This window comes from Scyliorhinus canicula, chromosome 13 (genome assembly GCF_902713615.1).
Source record: "Scyliorhinus canicula chromosome 13, sScyCan1.1, whole genome shotgun sequence".
Classification (NCBI taxonomy): Eukaryota; Metazoa; Chordata; class Chondrichthyes; order Carcharhiniformes; family Scyliorhinidae; genus Scyliorhinus; species Scyliorhinus canicula.
The window spans coordinates 153,279,202-153,296,223 of NC_052158.1; the positions used below are offsets into that span (position 1 = coordinate 153,279,202).

At 44.8% G+C, this 17,022-nt stretch overlaps 1 protein-coding gene across 12 annotated transcripts in view; it reads left to right on the forward strand.

Moving 5' to 3' along the window:
- Positions 1-15,317, forward strand: part of LOC119976775 (membrane-spanning 4-domains subfamily A member 12-like) — a 42,152-nt gene extending 26,835 nt beyond the window's left edge. For 9 of the 12 annotated variants that reach the window (XM_038817533.1, XM_038817537.1, XM_038817541.1 and 6 more), the window contains 5 exons: positions 7,870-7,974; positions 11,150-11,206; positions 11,998-12,126; positions 12,439-12,561; positions 13,991-15,317. In XM_038817533.1, the coding sequence (XP_038673461.1) occupies positions 7,870-7,974; positions 11,150-11,206; positions 11,998-12,126; positions 12,439-12,561; positions 13,991-14,158 (582 nt within the window). In that variant the 3' untranslated portion in view covers positions 14,159-15,317. The remainder of the gene's footprint in view (positions 1-7,869; positions 7,975-11,149; positions 11,207-11,997; positions 12,127-12,438; positions 12,562-13,990) is intronic. The other 3 variants (XM_038817536.1, XM_038817535.1, XM_038817542.1) reach the window with 2 other exon arrangements.
- The last annotated feature ends 1,705 nt before the right edge of the window (positions 15,318-17,022 follow it).

The window sequence follows — 17,022 nt, forward strand, 5'->3', positions numbered from 1 at the left end:
TGTGTTTGGGGGTGGGGTGGGGGGGGGAGGGGTGATTGGGAGGGAGAGTGGTGGTAATTCGGTGGTATCCGAGAGTGTCGGGAATACATGCACCGTGATTGCTCCCAGGGTCATGAACAGAAATCCTTGCAATGCCTCCTGCTGGTGGTCAGAGATAAACACTAATGGAGTGAAATCCTTTCCAGATGATACATTATCCTGGCTGGCCATATCCACGCAGTAAATCCATCCTCATGGGCATTCCAGCAGTTGTCCTCTCTTGCCATTACTGTCCAGTTGTAAAGTTGACACATTGTGTGAACCCTCTGAAGGGGGCATCAGTCACGACATTGATGCAGTGATGTACGGCTGGGATATACAACACAGCATGGTAGCATGGTGGTTAGCATAAATGCTTTACGGCTCCAGGGTCCCAGGTTCGATTCCTGGCTGGGTCACTGTCTGTGTGGAGTCTGCACGTCCTCCCCATGTGTGCATGGGTTTCCTCCGATTCCAAAGATGTGCGGGTTAGGTGGATTGGCCATGCTAAATTGCCCGTAGTGTCCTAAAAAGTAAGGTTGGAGGGTAGGGGTGGTTGGGTTATGGGTGTAGGGTGATCATTGCTCGGCACAACATTGAGGGCGGAAGGGCCTGTTCTGTGCTGTACTGTTCTATCTATCTAGTAGCAGCAGCCTGGAAAGAGGCTGCGCTGTAGAATATTAGGCTGACTGTGACCAAGAGAGTTCCCCCATCTGATACTCACTCAGGCAATTAGAGCTGACCCATACTGCCATCATGTGGCTCCGAGCTGACATATCTGTGATCATCATTGTGGTTTGACGTTTATTTGTTTTAAGGCCAGAAGTACAGCAGGTAAGGCAAATGAACTTAGAGCACTTATTATACGTGGAACTATGATGTTGTGGCTATCACGGAAACCTGGTTAAAAGAAGGGCATGATTGTCAGCTGAACATTGGCGGATATAGATGCTTCAGGAGAGATAGAGGGGGTGGAAAAGGAGTGGGGAATTAACATTACTGGTTAAGGAGATTATAGCCATACTGCAGGTGGACATATCGGAGGGCAATACAATGTGGCAATATGGGTAGAGCTCACGAACAGTAAGGGGGTAATCACAATGTCGCTGTTTATTACAGGTCCATGAACTGCCAGCGAGAGACAGAGGAGCAGATCGGTAGAGAGATTTTGAATAGGTGCATAAGTACAGGGTTGTTGTGGGAGGGCATTTTAATTTCTCCTGAGTGCTAGGGACTTGGATGGGACAGAGTTTGTGAGGTGTATCCAAAAGGCTTCTTGATGCACTATGTAGATCAACTAGGGGAGGGGTAGTACTGGACCTGGTATTGGGGAATGAGCCTGGACAGGTGGTTGAGGTTTCAGTAATAATAATAATCTTTATTGTCACAAGTAGGCTTACATTAACACTGCAATTAAGTTACTGTGAAAAGCTCCTAGTCGCCACATTCCGGCACCTGTTCAGATACACAGAGGGAGAATTCAGATTGTCTAAATTACCTAACAGCACGGGGCGCGATTCTCTGCTGCCCACGCCGGTTGGGAGAATAGCGGGAGGGCCTCCCGATATTTTTCATGCCCTCCCGCTATTCTCCCCCCTCGCCCGACCCACGTCACGAATCGCCGCTCGCCATTTTTTACGCCGAGCGGCGATTCTCCGCGGCCAATGGGCCGAGCGGCCGGGCCTTTACTCCCGTTTTTTCATGGCAGGAAACACACCTGCTCGCTGCCGTCATAAAAACGGGCGCTGGATGCCCGTTTGGGGCATCCAGAGGCCCGTTTGGGGTGGGAGCACCACCATTGTGCTCGGGAGGGGACAGGCCCGTGATCGGTGCCCACCGATCGTCGCGCCTGCGTCCAAAAGGGACGCACTATTTCCCCTCCGCCGCCCGACAAGATCAAGCCACCACATCTTGTCGGGCGGCGGTGGAGAAATGCGGAACCGCGCATGTGCGGGTTCCGTCAATGGCGTGATGACGCCACCCGCGCATGCGCGGATTGGAGCCGGCCTCACGTCATCTTGGTGCGGGGCCTTAACGACGGTCGTTAAGGCCATGATGCCATGATTCCCGGGGTCCCGCTCCTAGCCCTGATGGGGGAGGGGGAGAATCAGGTCCCGGGAAAGGGCGTGAAGACTGCCGTGAAACACGGCGAGTTTCACGGCTCCTTTCCGACTCTCCGCATTTGCGGAGAATCTCGCCCACACATCTTTCGGGACTTGTGGGAGGAAAGCGGAGCACCCAGAGGAAACCCACACAGACACAGGGAGAACGTGCAGACTCAGCAGAGATAGTGACCCAAGCTGGGAATTGAACCTGGGACCCTGGAGCTGTGATCAACTGTGCTACCCAGTAGTGGAACATTTTGGGAATAATGACCACAATTCCGTAGGTTTTACGGTAATTTTGAATAGGGATTCCTACCCTTACATTAAGGTGCTAAACTGGGGAAAGACAAATTACGATAACATTAGATAGGAATTAATGAATGTGGATTGGGTGCGGCTGTTGGAGGGTAAATCTACATTGGACGTCTGGGAGTTTTTCAAGTGACAGTTGCTTCGGATTTAGGAAAGTCATGTTCCTGAGAGAATGAAGGATAAGTATGGGAAGTTTAGGGAGCCTTGGATAATGGAGGATATTGTGAACCTCGTCAAAAAGAAAAAAAGCTTTTGTACGGTCTAGAATGATGGGGACAGTCGAAACACTTGAGGAGTATAAAGAAAGTAGGAAGGTAGTTAACCGGGAAATTAGGAGGGCTAGGAGGGGTCATGAAAAGTCATTGGCAAGTAGGATTAAGGTGAAACCCAAAGCTATTTATTCACATGTAAAAAGCAAGAGGGTGGCTAGGGAAAGGTTTGGTCCACTTAAGGATAGAGAGGGGAGGGGGTGCAGTCTGGGTCTCGTTGATATCAAATAAGAGGAGATATTGGGTCTTTTAAAAGACATTAAGGTGGCTAGGTCTCCTGGGCCAGATGGGATTTACCCCAGAATACTGACGGAAGCAAGGGCGGAAACTGCTGGGGCCTCAATAGACATCTTCGTAATCTCATTGGATACAGGTGAGATCCCAGAGGACTTAAGGACAGCTAATGTGGTACTGCTGTTTAAGAAAGGTAGCAGGGATAATCCAGGATACTATAGGCTGGTGAGCCTTACATCGGTAGTAGGTAAATTATTGGAGAGAATTCTCAGGGACAGTATTTATACCTATTTAGAAACAAATGAACTCATTGGCAATAGATAGCTTGGCTTTGTGAAGGGGAGGTGGTGCCTCACTAACTTGATCAAGTTTTTTGCGGAGGTGACAAAGATGATTGATGAGGTTAGGCCGGTGGATGTTGTTTACATGGTCTTCAGTAAAGACTTGGACAAGGTGCCTCATGGCAGACTGGTACAAAAGGTGAAGTCACACAGGATCAGAGGTGAGGTGCTAAGGTCACAGAAGGCAAAGAGTAGCAGTAAAATTGTGTTTTTCTGAATGGAAGGTGGTGACTAGTGGTGTTCCACTGTGGCCTCTAATGTTTGTTGTATACATGAACGATTTGGTGGAAAATATAGCTGGCGGTAAGTTCGCAGATGACACCAAGTTTAGTGGAGTGGTAGATAGTGTTGAGGATTGTCAGGGGATACAGCAGACATAGATAGGTTGGAGACTTGGGGAGAGAAATGGCAAATGGAGTTCAATCCAGATAAATGTGAGGTTATGCATTTTGGTAGGTCTAACATGGAGGAGAAATATACCATAAGTGGCAAAAATGTTAGGAATTTAGAAAGTCAGAGAGATATTGGCGTGCATGTCCACAGATCTTTGAAGGTGGCAACACAACTGGACAAGCTAGTCAAGAAAGCATACGGAGTGCTTGCCTTCATTGGACACGACATCGAGTGTAAAAACTGGGAAGTCATGCTACAATCATATAGAACCTTGGTAAGGATTGAATTATGACCGGTACAGCCTCGGAGGGCTGAAGGGCCTGTTGTTTGTTCATCCAAGGAGCGGCAATCATCACTGCATCTCTGATCTGCTCTCAAAACTCTCCTGGCTTGAAACTGATCCGGCTTTCGTCTGAGACCTGCAGTTTAACACCTTTCCCAGAGTCGTGATGTACATCACCCCTCAGGGAGCTCCGTCCAAGCTGAGTGGCGGAGGGAAAAGACGAGTGGTCGGTAGGGGGGTAAGTGGGTAGGGGGTGAGAAGAGAGAGGGGGTAGAGGGATAAGTGGGAATGGTGGGTGAGAAGAGAGAGGTCAGTAGGGGTTAAGTGGGCAGGGTGGGTGAGAAGCAAAAGATTGGTAGGGGGTAAGTGGGCAGGGTGGGTGAGAAGAGAGAGATTGGTAGGGGGTAATTGGGCAGGATGGGTGAGCAGGGAGAGGGCCGTAGGGGGTAATTGGGCCGGTTGGGTGAGCAGGGAGAGGGCCGTAGGGGGTAAGTGGGCAGGATGGGGACATGTATCAGCCGCTCAGGGGTTTCGTGTGGGGTCTGGAAGTTACATGAGGGGTGAGTCAAGTCCAGTGGAATGGGGCAGTGTTGTTGGGGGGAGAGTCAGGACCGGTCGGCTACAGGAGTCAGATGGCTGGAGGGTTGTTTGGTTTGGGTCTAGTGACAGTCAGGGTGGCTGGGTCGAGTGCCCGATTGGTTTGTCAATGGGGCTAACATAGTCAGGATAGATAGGTTGTCAAAATAAAAGCAAATTACTGCGGATGCTGGAATCTGAAACGAAAGAGAAAATGCTGGTAAATCTCAGCAGGTCTGCCAGCAGCTGTAGGGAGAGAAAAGAGCTAACGTTTCGAGTCCAGTGATTCTTTGTCAAAGCTAACAGTCAGAGAATGTGGGGAATATTTATACTGTGGAGTGAGAATGAAAGATGAGTCATAGCCACAGAAACCCAGGAAACGGGCTGCTAATAGCCACAGAAACCAAGGGGAAAGAGTGCTAATGGCAATCCCCAGAGAGAACAAAAGGTATGAGAGGCCAAGCAGCAGAGAAACTAACATCAGAGGCTAAACTGTGACAGATGGAGATGTGGGGGGAGGGGAAGGGGGTAGTAAAGAGGAGAAAGGGTAAGGAAAAAAGGATAAGATGGGAGGGTTAAATATATATTATGAAAGACAAGAAAGAACAAAATGGTGAGACAGTTGAAATGAAATGGAATGAAAACAAATGGGTCTAGGTGGGGTAGAGCTAATCATCTGAAGTTGTTGAATTCGATGTTGAGATCGGAAGGCTGTAGCGTGCCTAACCGGAAGATGAGATGGTGTTCCTCCAGTTTGCGTTGAGCTTCACTGGAACATTGCAGCAGGCCAAGGACAGACATGTGGGCATGGAGAGCAGGGTCTTTTGTTAAAATGGCAAGCAACAGGAAGGTCCGGGTCCTGAATGCGCCCAGATCGGTCTGTAAATTCACTGATTCTGCGATGATTCTATGATTCTATGACTGGAGAACTTCAGCAGACTTTAGAAACAATTCTTTAGTTTATTTACAGTGAGAAATCTTACAAAACCAGGTTAAAATCCAATAGGTTTGTTCTGAATCACTAGCTTTCAGAGCACTGCTCCTTTATCAGGTGACTGAAGAGGTGGGTTCAAGGAACATATATATAGACAAGGTCAAAGATGCAATACGATCCTTTGAATGCGAGTCTTTGCAGATAATTAAGTCTACATGTCCAGACAGAGCAACTGGAGAGAAGGATAATCACGGGTCAAAGAGGTGTGAATTGTCTCAAGCCGGGACAGTTGATAGGATTTTGCAAGCCCAGCCGGATGGTGGGGGCTGAATGTAATGCGACATGAATTCAAGGTCCCAGTTCAGGCCGTACTCATGTGTGCGGAACTTGGCTATAAGTTTCTGCTTGGCGATTTTGCATTGTCGTTGCCACCTTGGAGAACGCTTACCCGAAGATCAGAGGCTGAATGCCATTCACTGCTGAAGTGTTCCCCGACTGGAAGGGAGCATTCCTGCCTGGTGATTGTCGTGCGATATCCGTTCATCCGTTGTCTCAGTATCTGCATAGTCTCGCCAACGTACCACGCATTGGGACATCCTTTTTGCAACGTATGAGGTAGACAATGTTGATGAGTTACACGAGTATGTACCACGTACCTGAGGAAGGAGCAGTGCTCTGAGAGCTAGTGATTTGAAACAAACCTGTTGGAGTTTAACCTGGTGTTGTAAGACTTCTTATTTAGTTTATTTAGACTGGTTTTCTGTTCCAGTGCCCCATTAAGTGGATGCCACTTCATTATCGTGATTATTATGTTACGTTTGGTTTATAAGGGTATCTCTTGTTGGGCGCTTCAAGTTAAATTGCAATAGAATGGGGCAGCACGGTCGTGCAATGGGTTAGCACTGCAGCCTCATGGCGCCGAGGTTGGAGGTTTGATCCCGGTTCTGGGTCACTGTCCGTGTGGAGTTTGCACATTCTCCCCGTGTTTGCGTGGGCTTTGCCCCCACAACTCAAAGGTATGCAGAATAGGTGGACTAGCCACACTAAATTGCCCCTTAATTGGAAAAAATGAATTGGATACTCTAAATTTATAAAAAAAAAATTGCAATAGAACCAGGTGATATGCAGACATCAAATTGCACCACTTTACACTCCATCGCCTCCAAAGCTGTCCAATTGTTGTTTGTAAACATTCATCACATCCTGACCGGTCCAGTATCATCTTTGTAAATCTTCCCTGCATCTTTGTAGTGCCTCAATATCCGTTTATGTAATCTGAACAGCACTTCTCATAACAAAAACAGAAAATACTGGACAATCTCAGCAGGTGTGACAGCATCTGTGGAGAGAAAAGGGAGCTAACGTTTCGAGTCTGGACGACTCTTTCTAAAAGCCGGAGAGAACTGAAAATAGGGTCAGATTTATAATGTGTGAGTGGAGGGTGGGTGGGGGGGGGGGGGGGGGAAGGGAGGGGGTCATGGAGCAGTGGGACCGGTCAGCAATAGGTGGAGGATTGACAAAGATGTCATGGAGAGAAAGACAAATGGAATATTAATGGGAATGATAAAAGCTAAGTAGGGTGCTGATAATGAAATGAAAATGAAAATCACTTATTGTCGCAAGTAGGCTTCAAATGAAGTTACTGTGAAAAGCCCCTAGTCGCCACATTCCCGCGCCTGTTCAGGGAGGCTGATACGGGAATTGAAACGTGCTGCTGGCCTGCCTTGGTCTGCTTTCAAAGGCAGCGATTTAGCCCTGTGCTAAACAGACTGGCACATAAAGAGATTAGAATGTGTTAACGGCTGAAGAAAGATATGCGGTGTGTCAGAGGGCAACCAAGAAAAGATGGCCCAAATGGGGTGGGCTGGGGGGATGGGGTAATGCGAGGGAAAAACAGAGCAATGGAATAAATGAAAATAAATTGATACAAATACAAATGGGCTGAGTGCGGAGGAGAGTGTTCACAGTCTGAAGTTGTTGAACACAATGTTAAGTGTGGAAGACTGTAACGTGCCGAAATGGAAGGTGAGATGTTGTTCCTCCAGCTTGCGCTGGACTTCACTGGACCAATGCAGCAGTACAAAGACTGACAAGCGGACATGAGAGCAGGACGGTGAGTTGAAATGGCAGCGACAGGAAGGTCTGGGTCCTGCTTGTGGACTGGCCGAAGGTGTTCTGCAAAGCGGTCACCAGTCCTGACATAATTAGGGTTTAACTAATATCCTGTGCAAACATGAATGGATATTATTTGGTACTTTGACCAGGACTGGAATATGCTTCGGCAAAAACTATATAGCTTTGGGACTCCTGTAGTAATTGAGTGCAGCTACAGTTCTATCAGATTTGAAAGATATTACTTTTGAATATGTGATCACTATTAATTAAGGAACACTTTCTGCTTTAGGTTGTGCAGATTATGTTGGGAATTATCCAGCTGACATTTGGCTTCGTCCTCTACTACAATGATTCATATTCAGGATCCGTTGGAGCATCTTGGCCAGGAGTTTCGGTTTGTTTGGATTCCAATTAAATGATATTGAATCAATTGTTGTCTTCCAGCATTGTAGTTGGTATATATTTACAAAAAAATAGAAACTGTTCCTCCCAGCTTCCTATTACCATGATAAGTATTTAATTTATAAGATTCATTCAATTTCTGTAATTTTTATGAATGGATCAGTTGGTGCATTTCTTCTCTGGTGGTCTCTGGAGAAATGTTAATCAAACTGAAATACAATTGGAAAAAGCCGGAAGTACTGGACTGATCTGTTAGCAGCTGTGGAGAGAGAAACAGAATAAACATTTCAGGTCGTTGACTCTTCCTCATAACTGAGAGTACTTAAAGATGATAATCTACCTAGCCTGCAGACTGTGGGAGGAAATCGGAGCACCCAGAGGAAACCAGAATGGGGAGAAAGTGCAAACTCCACACAGACAGTTACCCGAGACCAGAATTGAACCCAGGTCCCTGGTGCTGTTGGCAGCAGTGCTAGCCACTGTGCGAGCCGTGTTGTTATGAAACATTTGTAAACTGTAACGGTTCCTTGTCACTTTGGAACTTGCACTTAAAATTCAACAGCTGAAGCGTCAAGTCCCTACCTTTCTGATAAAGCAAATTTTAAATCCAACCTTTTAATTTGTAAATTCAACCTCAGGACGATCTCTCATTAGAAATGTGTGAACCATGTGTGCACATGTATGCACATACGCGTGCACACACACAGACATGCATGTACACGCACAGAAACATGAACACACACCTGCATTTGTGAGCACAGACACACGCATATGCACACATGCACACAGTTGCGAATGCGCGTGCACGCACACACACACACTTGAGGGAAGGATATCTGCAGTCCCCACCTGGTCTAGCCTCCATGTAAATCCAGTTCCACAGAAATGTGGTTGCCTCTTTAATGACCTCTGAAATGGCCCCACAAGCCACTCATTTGTATAAAACTAATATGATGTCAATAAAAGGGAAACAAAGCAAATGGACCACCTGGCATTGACCTAGGTACTGGCAATGATAATGGCAAAATCTGCACTATCAACCATGCAAAGTCTGTCTTACTAAAATCTGGGGCTTTGTGCAAAATTGGGAGAGTTGTCTCACAGACTCAGTCCATAGAGTGCAGAAAAGGCCTTGCAGCCCATTGAGTCTGCAACTACAATATCTACCCCTCATCCCGCGCCAATCCCTCTTACCAGCACTTGTCTCATATCCCTAAATGTGTTCATCCAAGGGCTTTTTAAAGGTTGTGAGATTTCCAGCTTCCACCACTTTCCCAGCCACTGCATTCCAGATTCTAATGTAAACCTACTTGTGTCAATAAAGGTGATTATTATTACTATTGAAATTAGGGCTAGACGTTAGGAAGAAGTTCTTTATTCACATGGTGGTATTGGTTTGGAACTTCTCACACAAACAGCAGTTGAAGCTCGATCAGCTGTTAATCTTAAATCTGAGATAGATATACTTTTGTTAGGCAAGAATATTAAAGGATATGGGCCATAGGCAGGTATATGAGATAGATAACAGATCAGCCATGATCTCATTGAATAGTGGGATAGGCTCAAGGGGCAGAATAGCCTCCTCCTGTTTCGTTGGTCCTATATCCAATGTAAGTGCATAAATGCCACACAAAAATCTTACCTCTAATCTTTAATAAGAACATAAGAACTAGGAGCAGGAGTAGGCCATCTGGTCCTTTGAGCCTGCTCTGTCATTCAATGAGATCATGGCTGATCTTTTGTGGACTCAGCTCCACTTTCAGCTCGAACACCATAATCTTTTATTCCTTTATTCTTCAAAAAACTATCTATCTTTGTTTTGAAAACATTTAATGAAGGAGCATCAACTGCTTCACTGGGCAAGGAATTCCATAGATTCATAACCCTTTGGATGAAGAAGTTCCTCAGAAGCTCAGTCCTAAATCTACTTCCCCTTATTTTGCCCCGCAGTTCTGCTTTCACCTGCCATTGGAAACAACCTCCCCGCATCTATCCTATCTATTCCCTTCATAATTTTATATGTTTCTATAAGATCCCGCCACATCCTTCTAAATTCCAACGAGTACAGTCCCAGTCTACTTAACCTCTCCTCGTAATCCAACCCCTCAACTCTGGGATTAACTTCTGCACACCCTCAAGCACCAGTACATCCTTTCTCAGACAAGGAGACCAAAACTGAACACAATACTCCAAATGTGGCCTCACTAACACCTTATACAGTTGCAACGTAACCTTCCTAGAATTAAATTCCATCCCTCTAGCAAGGAAGGACAAAACTCCATTTACCTTCTTAATCACTTGTTGCACCTGTAAACCAACTTTTTGAGACTCATGCATGAGGATACCCAGGTCCCTCTGCACAGCAGTATGTTTTAATATTTTATCATTTAAATCTAAATCCCTTTTGCTGTTATTCCTGCCAAAATAGATAACCTCACATTTGTCAACATTTTATTCCATTTCCCAGACCCTAGCCCATTCAATTAAACTATCCAAACCCCTCTGCAGATTTCCAATATCCTCTGCACTTTTTGCTTTACCACTCATCGTAGTATCGTCTGCAAACTTGGATACATTGCACTTGGTCCCCAACTCCAAATCATTTTTGCAAATTGTGAACATTTGTGGGCCCAACACTGATCCCTGAGGGACACCACTAGCTACTGATTGCCAACCAGACAAACACCCATTAATCCCCACTTTTGCTTTCTATTAATTAACCAATCCTCTCTTGATGCTACTACTTTTTCCCTTAACGCCATGCATCTTTATCTGATGCAGCAAACTTTTGTGTGGCACCTCGTCAAAAGCTTTCTGGAAATCCAGATATACCACATCCATTGGCTCTCTGTTATCTACTGCACTGGTAATGTCCTCAAAAAATTCCACTAAATTAGTTAGGCATGACCTCCCCTTTATGAACCCATGCTGCCCAATGGGACAATTTCCATCCAGATGCTTCGCTATTTCTTCCTTGATGATAGATTCCAGCATTTTCTCTACTACCGAAGTTAAACTAACTTCCCTATAATTACCCAATTAATTGCCTTTGCATTTAAATATTTAATCTCTATCTCGCCTGTTTTCCCTGTCATTCAAGTATTATTGTTGTCGGTGTTCGAATTTTCCAAAGAGTTGATCTGCCTTTTTTTAACCACCTTTCCCAGTACATCGTTTCTGGAGTTCTGTCTGTTTTGGTGAAGAAAGGATCAAAGAAAGCCCTGGTGGGTATTTATTTGAAGTAGAATATTCTTTATTTTTCTGAATTCACTGCTTTACGAGATGGCATCCACAGGTGTTCCTAATATTATCACGACAAAGTGGCAGAGTTGCCCTGTTACCAGCCTTGTAATCTGCACTCCGGGATTAATGCTTCAAATAAATAAATTGTCCCACCATGGCAGCTGGGAATTTAACTTCAATTAATTTAGTAGTGGCCATGACGCTATCTGTTTGTCTTAAAATGCATTTGGGTCACAAACGTTCCTTTTGGGATGGATATCTGCCATCCTTACTGGTGTTTATGTGGCCCGATATGCACAGCAATATAGCTGACTCTTCACTGCTTTTGAAATAACCCAGAAAGCCACTCACTTGTGTTCAAAAAGGCTTATAATACTTTTTTAAATATAATCTTTATTGTCACAAGTAGGCTTACATTGCAATGAAGTTACTGTGAAAAGGCCCTAGTCGCAACATTCCAGCGCCTGTTCGGTGCACAGATGGAGAATTCAGAATGTCCAAATTACCGAACAGCACGTCTTTCGGGACTAGTGGGAGGAAACCGGAGCACACGGGGAGAACGTGCAGACACGGCACAGGCAGTGACCTACCCAGGAATGGGACCTGGGACCCTGACGCCGTAAAGTCACAGTAGCTAACCACTGTGCTACCATTCCTCTGCAGGATAAAGGGGGGATGGGCAACTAATAATGGTCTCATCAGGGACGTGCATATTATGTGATTAAAGGAAATAATAGTTTAACTTCTCTGCTGTATCTTGTTTACCTTTCAGCTGGTAGGAAATTTAGTGATGAACATCCTGAGTACCGTTGCTGCAGGTGTTGGCATTGTGATTTACAGCATCCTCCTGTGGACGGGCCCAGTGTGCTTTGCCCGTTTTTGTGCACCATGGCACTTTCTTGTAAGTAAGCGAATAGGTCAAGATGACAGCACATACTGAATATTGCGCATTGTACACTGTTTTATTAAACTATATTCACTTAACTCTAAAAGAAACATGTCCATCCAGCGACATGTTATTGTTCACATCCTCTTTGGGGGTTTCTTAGCTCAGTTGGTCGGTCAGCTGATTCACGATGCGGAGAAAGCCTCGCCTTCTCAACCTCGCCCCTTGCTGGTGACGTGCTGACCACCGCAAAATTCTCTTTCAAAAGGGGAGAGCAGCCGATGGCCCTCGGGGAATTTCATAACTATTTCACTTCGCTTTTTGCAGGATCCATTCCGTGTTTTAGTTGCCTGTCTACTGGTCTCCATGCTCCTTGAATATGTCATTTCATTTGCCACATTCACGTTCAGTTGCGCTGGGATACGATGCTGTGAAATGGACTATGAAGTGGTAAGTTTTGAAAATGATAGATATATATTACTTACCTGTGTGAAAAGAAATAAATAAAACAAATTGCTGCTACAGTGCCAAGAAACCACTTTCTGACCTGAATCCATGTCACCAGCCAAATGTCTGGTTGATTGATTGATTTTTTAAAATGGATTGATTGATTGATTTGCACATGGGCCAAAGTACAGTGAAAAATATTTTTCTGTGGCCAAGGAAACATACACATTACATATTTTACCAGACAAAAAAGAAGCAGATATTTACAGAGAATGCAAAAATATACACAGTACATCGACAAATAAGAACAAGGTCAAAGTAACGAAGCAAATACTACATAAGCAAGAGCAGCATAGAGCATTGTGAATTGTGTTCTCACAGGGAATAGATCAGTCCGAGGGAGAGTCATTGAGGAGTCTAGTAGCTGTGGGGAAGAAGCTGTTCCTATGTCTGGATGTGTGGGTCTTCACACTTCTGTATCTTCTACCTGATGGAAAGGTCTGGAAGAGGGCAAAGCCTGGGTAGGAGGGGTCTCTGGCAATGCTGTCTGTCTTCCTGAGATAGTGGGAGGTGACAGAATTAATGGGAGGGTTGCAGCTTGTGTGATGCCTTGTGCTCAGTTCACCACTCTGCAGTTTATTGCGATTGACGGCTGAGCAGTTGCGATCCCAAGCTGTGATGCAGTCCGATATGATGCTTTCTATGACACATCTGTAGAAGTTTGTGAGAGTTGATGCAGACATGTCGAAATTTCCGTGGGAAGCAGAGACGTTGTTGGGCTTTCTTGACTATTGCATCAACGTGAGTGGACCAGGACAGACATTTGGTGATGGTGACCCCCAGGAACCTAAAGCTATGGACCACCTCCACTTCAGAGCTATTGATTTAGACAGGTGCTTGTGTCATGCTATACTTCCTGAAGTCAATGATAATTTCCTTGCTTTTGCTGACATTTACAGAGACGTTGTTCGGTACACCATGCAACCAAGTGCTATATCTGCCTTCTGTAATCTGACTCTGCATTGTTTGAGATAAGACCCACCACAGTCGTATCATCTGCAAACTTGTCGATAGAATTAGAGTCAAATCTTGCCACACAGGCATGTATATAAGGAGTAAAGTAGAGGACTGTTAATGTATTTAATGTCTTGCCAGCAATATCTGTACCTTAATGTCTTACCGTCGAGTTAACATTGACACATACTAAACGGTATTTTGTGCTGCGTTTGTACCTCGAGGCCTTGGGCGCAAAATGAGGTGCAACTTTACCATATTATTGCACGCAAAAACATGTCTCAATATTGTTGGTGCAATTACTCCATGCATTTGACATTGCACAGCGGAACTTGCTCCGAGAATCTCCCTCTTAAAGGAATCCATTCTTTTCCTTTTCTCTGTTTCCTGATTCAGATTTTAATCAATCTTTTTGCAGATTACAACTGTGATACAATTAGCCACCGCTCAGAACGCTCCAGCACAGGAACTTCAGGATGAGAACTATGAAACCCTCCTGGCTGGATGTTCCACTTATGAAGCCCTGAACTTTAAGGGACAATCTAATTTCCGGCCTGGGGAGTCAGATTATATAAATCCGATCTGAGATACACTTGTTATCATCTCAAAATATACTTTTCCATCTTAGAATAATTAAACGCATGCTTCGACTGCTGTTTCCTTGGACTATTTACGAATGAGATAAAAATGTTCAAATTATGCCCGTCATATAATTTGTTGGTCTATTATTAAAAATTATGAGTCATCGGTACTAAATCACTGAGAGGATTTCCCCCGGGGTCCTTATATCCAAATTATGGCGTTTGAAACCCCGGTGGACATTCAATCCCAAGCTTTTAGGTTTTGTTTTTACAATTAAATGAAGTCTGATGCGTTTCTGAATTACATCAACGAGCAGAGATCTATGCGGATGTGCTGAGATCTCAGTCCCACCATCCACACTGACAGCATCATCACATCGCGCTGGCATTTCCACCACAATGTCCTCTGGCGGTGCTTCATTTCACAGTTGCTTCCTGCGAGGAGCATTAGCTCCATAAAAGAGCAATTCTCAAATCTCTAATCTGAGGGAAATATCTAATTGCCCAGTTAATTGCGCACAGAGAATCTTTTGACGCCGCCATGAATTGGAGATTCAGAAGAATCCCGGGTAATGTGTGTTGAGAAATACAATGATTAATCCGCCTTCTGATTACTTCACCTTAAGTTTCAAGGAGGAAATTTCAACGCGAGTAAGAATTGAAAATGCGGTTGCAACATATTGCTTGGCAGATTGTCAAATTGGGCCGTGGGAGGTATTTTCCTTTCTATTCTCAATTCTTGTTATTATTTGTAACATATCGAAATGTTGACATGGAAGTTCTGTGTATGAAAGCTGGGTTTGTTCACCACAACCAATGGGAAAGCGAATTCTGGATGTTGAGGAGAGTGGAAACTTGGACAGACAACCCAATTTATTGGGCTTCACCCTAATCTTTTCATTCGATTAGGCGGATCTGATTTCCCGCCTCTCAATATGACTCCCTTTGCAGGTGGAAGGCCCCCAAGTCCAGGTGAATTTATCCTCGTTGCTGCTGATGCCAATGGAAAATTCAATTGAAATGTCTGAAACTATGAAGAAACTAAATAATTTTCTGCTGTTTATTGCAATTGTTGAGAAAGCTTTTCATTATTATTGTTGGAATTCTGCATTGATTTTCTTTTTCTTTGTACGTTATACACATTAAAATTGAAATGACAATCAACTGCTGCTTACTCTTTCACAAAGAAACACAGAATCATAGAATGAAGCAGAGGTGAAGAAGGTGGTCTGGCTCACTGTAAATCTGTAAGTTCTTTGAAATCTGGTCAAAAATAACTACCAAATCATTCTAGCCCCATTTTCCAGCACTTGGCCCATAGCCGTGAATGACTCAGCATTGCAAGTGTACATCTTAATACTTCCTAAATGTCATGCGGGCCTCTGCCTCCATTGCCCTTTCCAGCAGTGACGTCAGACTCCCACCACCCTGTGGGTGAAAAGAAATTCCTCACCACCCCTCTAAACCTCCTGCCCCTTACCTTAAATCTATGCCCCCTGATCATTGATCCCTCCGCCAATGGGAAAGGTATCTTCCTGTCTACTCTATCTATGCCCCTCATAATGTTATACATCTCAATCTTGTACTATCTTATCCCGTCTCAGTCTCCTCTACTCCAAGGAAAAGAACCAATCTCTCTTCATAACTAAATCTCCCCAACCCTGGCACCATCCTAGTAATTCTCCTCGATACCCTTTCCAGTGCTATCACATCCCTCCTGTAATGTAAATTCCAGAACTGCACACTAAAACCAAGGTTTTATACAGTTAAGCTCTATGCCTCAGCTAATAAAGGCAATGGGGACACATGCCTTCTTAACTACTTTATCCACCTGCTCTACGACCTTAATGGACCCATCTATATGCACAGCAAGGTCCTCTGAACCTTGGTGTTCCCCACGGTCCTGTCATTCAACTTGTCATCCTTTGTTTTTTTGTGCTGCCCAAGTGCATTGCCTCACACTTATCCAGGGTGAATTTCAATTTGCCACTGACCAGCCCATCTGATAACCCCATCCATATCCTCCTGTAAATCTCAGGCTATTTTCCTCACTGTTTTTCACCCCACCAATTTTCAGATCACCTGTGAACTTACTGATCAGCCCTTCGACATTCAATTCTAAATCATTTATATAAACCACGAACAACAAGGACCCCAACACTGATCCCTACCAGACCCCACTGGACACTGGCTTCCAGTAAGAAATACACCTCTCGACCATCACCATTGCTTCCTGCCACTCAGCAAATTCTGGGTCCGATTTGATAAATTTCCTTGGATACCTTGTGCTCTTACCTTTGCTATCAGTCTTCCATGTGGAATTTTATCAAAAGCCTTGCCAAGGTCCAAGTCGGCACGTCAAATGTATTTCCCGCATCTACACACCGGGTCACCTCTTCGTAAAATTCAATTAAGTTGGTCAGACATGACTTCCCTTAACAAAACTATGCTGAAGCTGAATTACACAATAAATGGGAGAACTCTTGCGAGTACTGACAGGCAGAGTGATCTGGGCGTGCATGTCCACCAATCATTGAAAGTGGCAACGCATGTGGATAAGGTGGACAAAAAGGCATACAGCATGCTGGCCTTCATTGCTCAGGGCATTGAATATAAAAATTGCCAAGTCATGTTGCAGCTGTACAGAACCTTAGTTCGGCCTCATTTGGAATATTGTGCACAATTCTTGTCGCCACACTACCAGAAGGATGTGGCTGCTTTGGAGAGGGTACAGAAGCGGTTTACTAGGATGTTGCCTGGTATGGAGGGCATTAGCTATGAGGAGAGATTAGATAAACTCGGTCTGTTCTCACTGGAACGACAGAGTTGAGAGGGGACCTGATAGAGTTCTACAAGATGAGTGGCATGG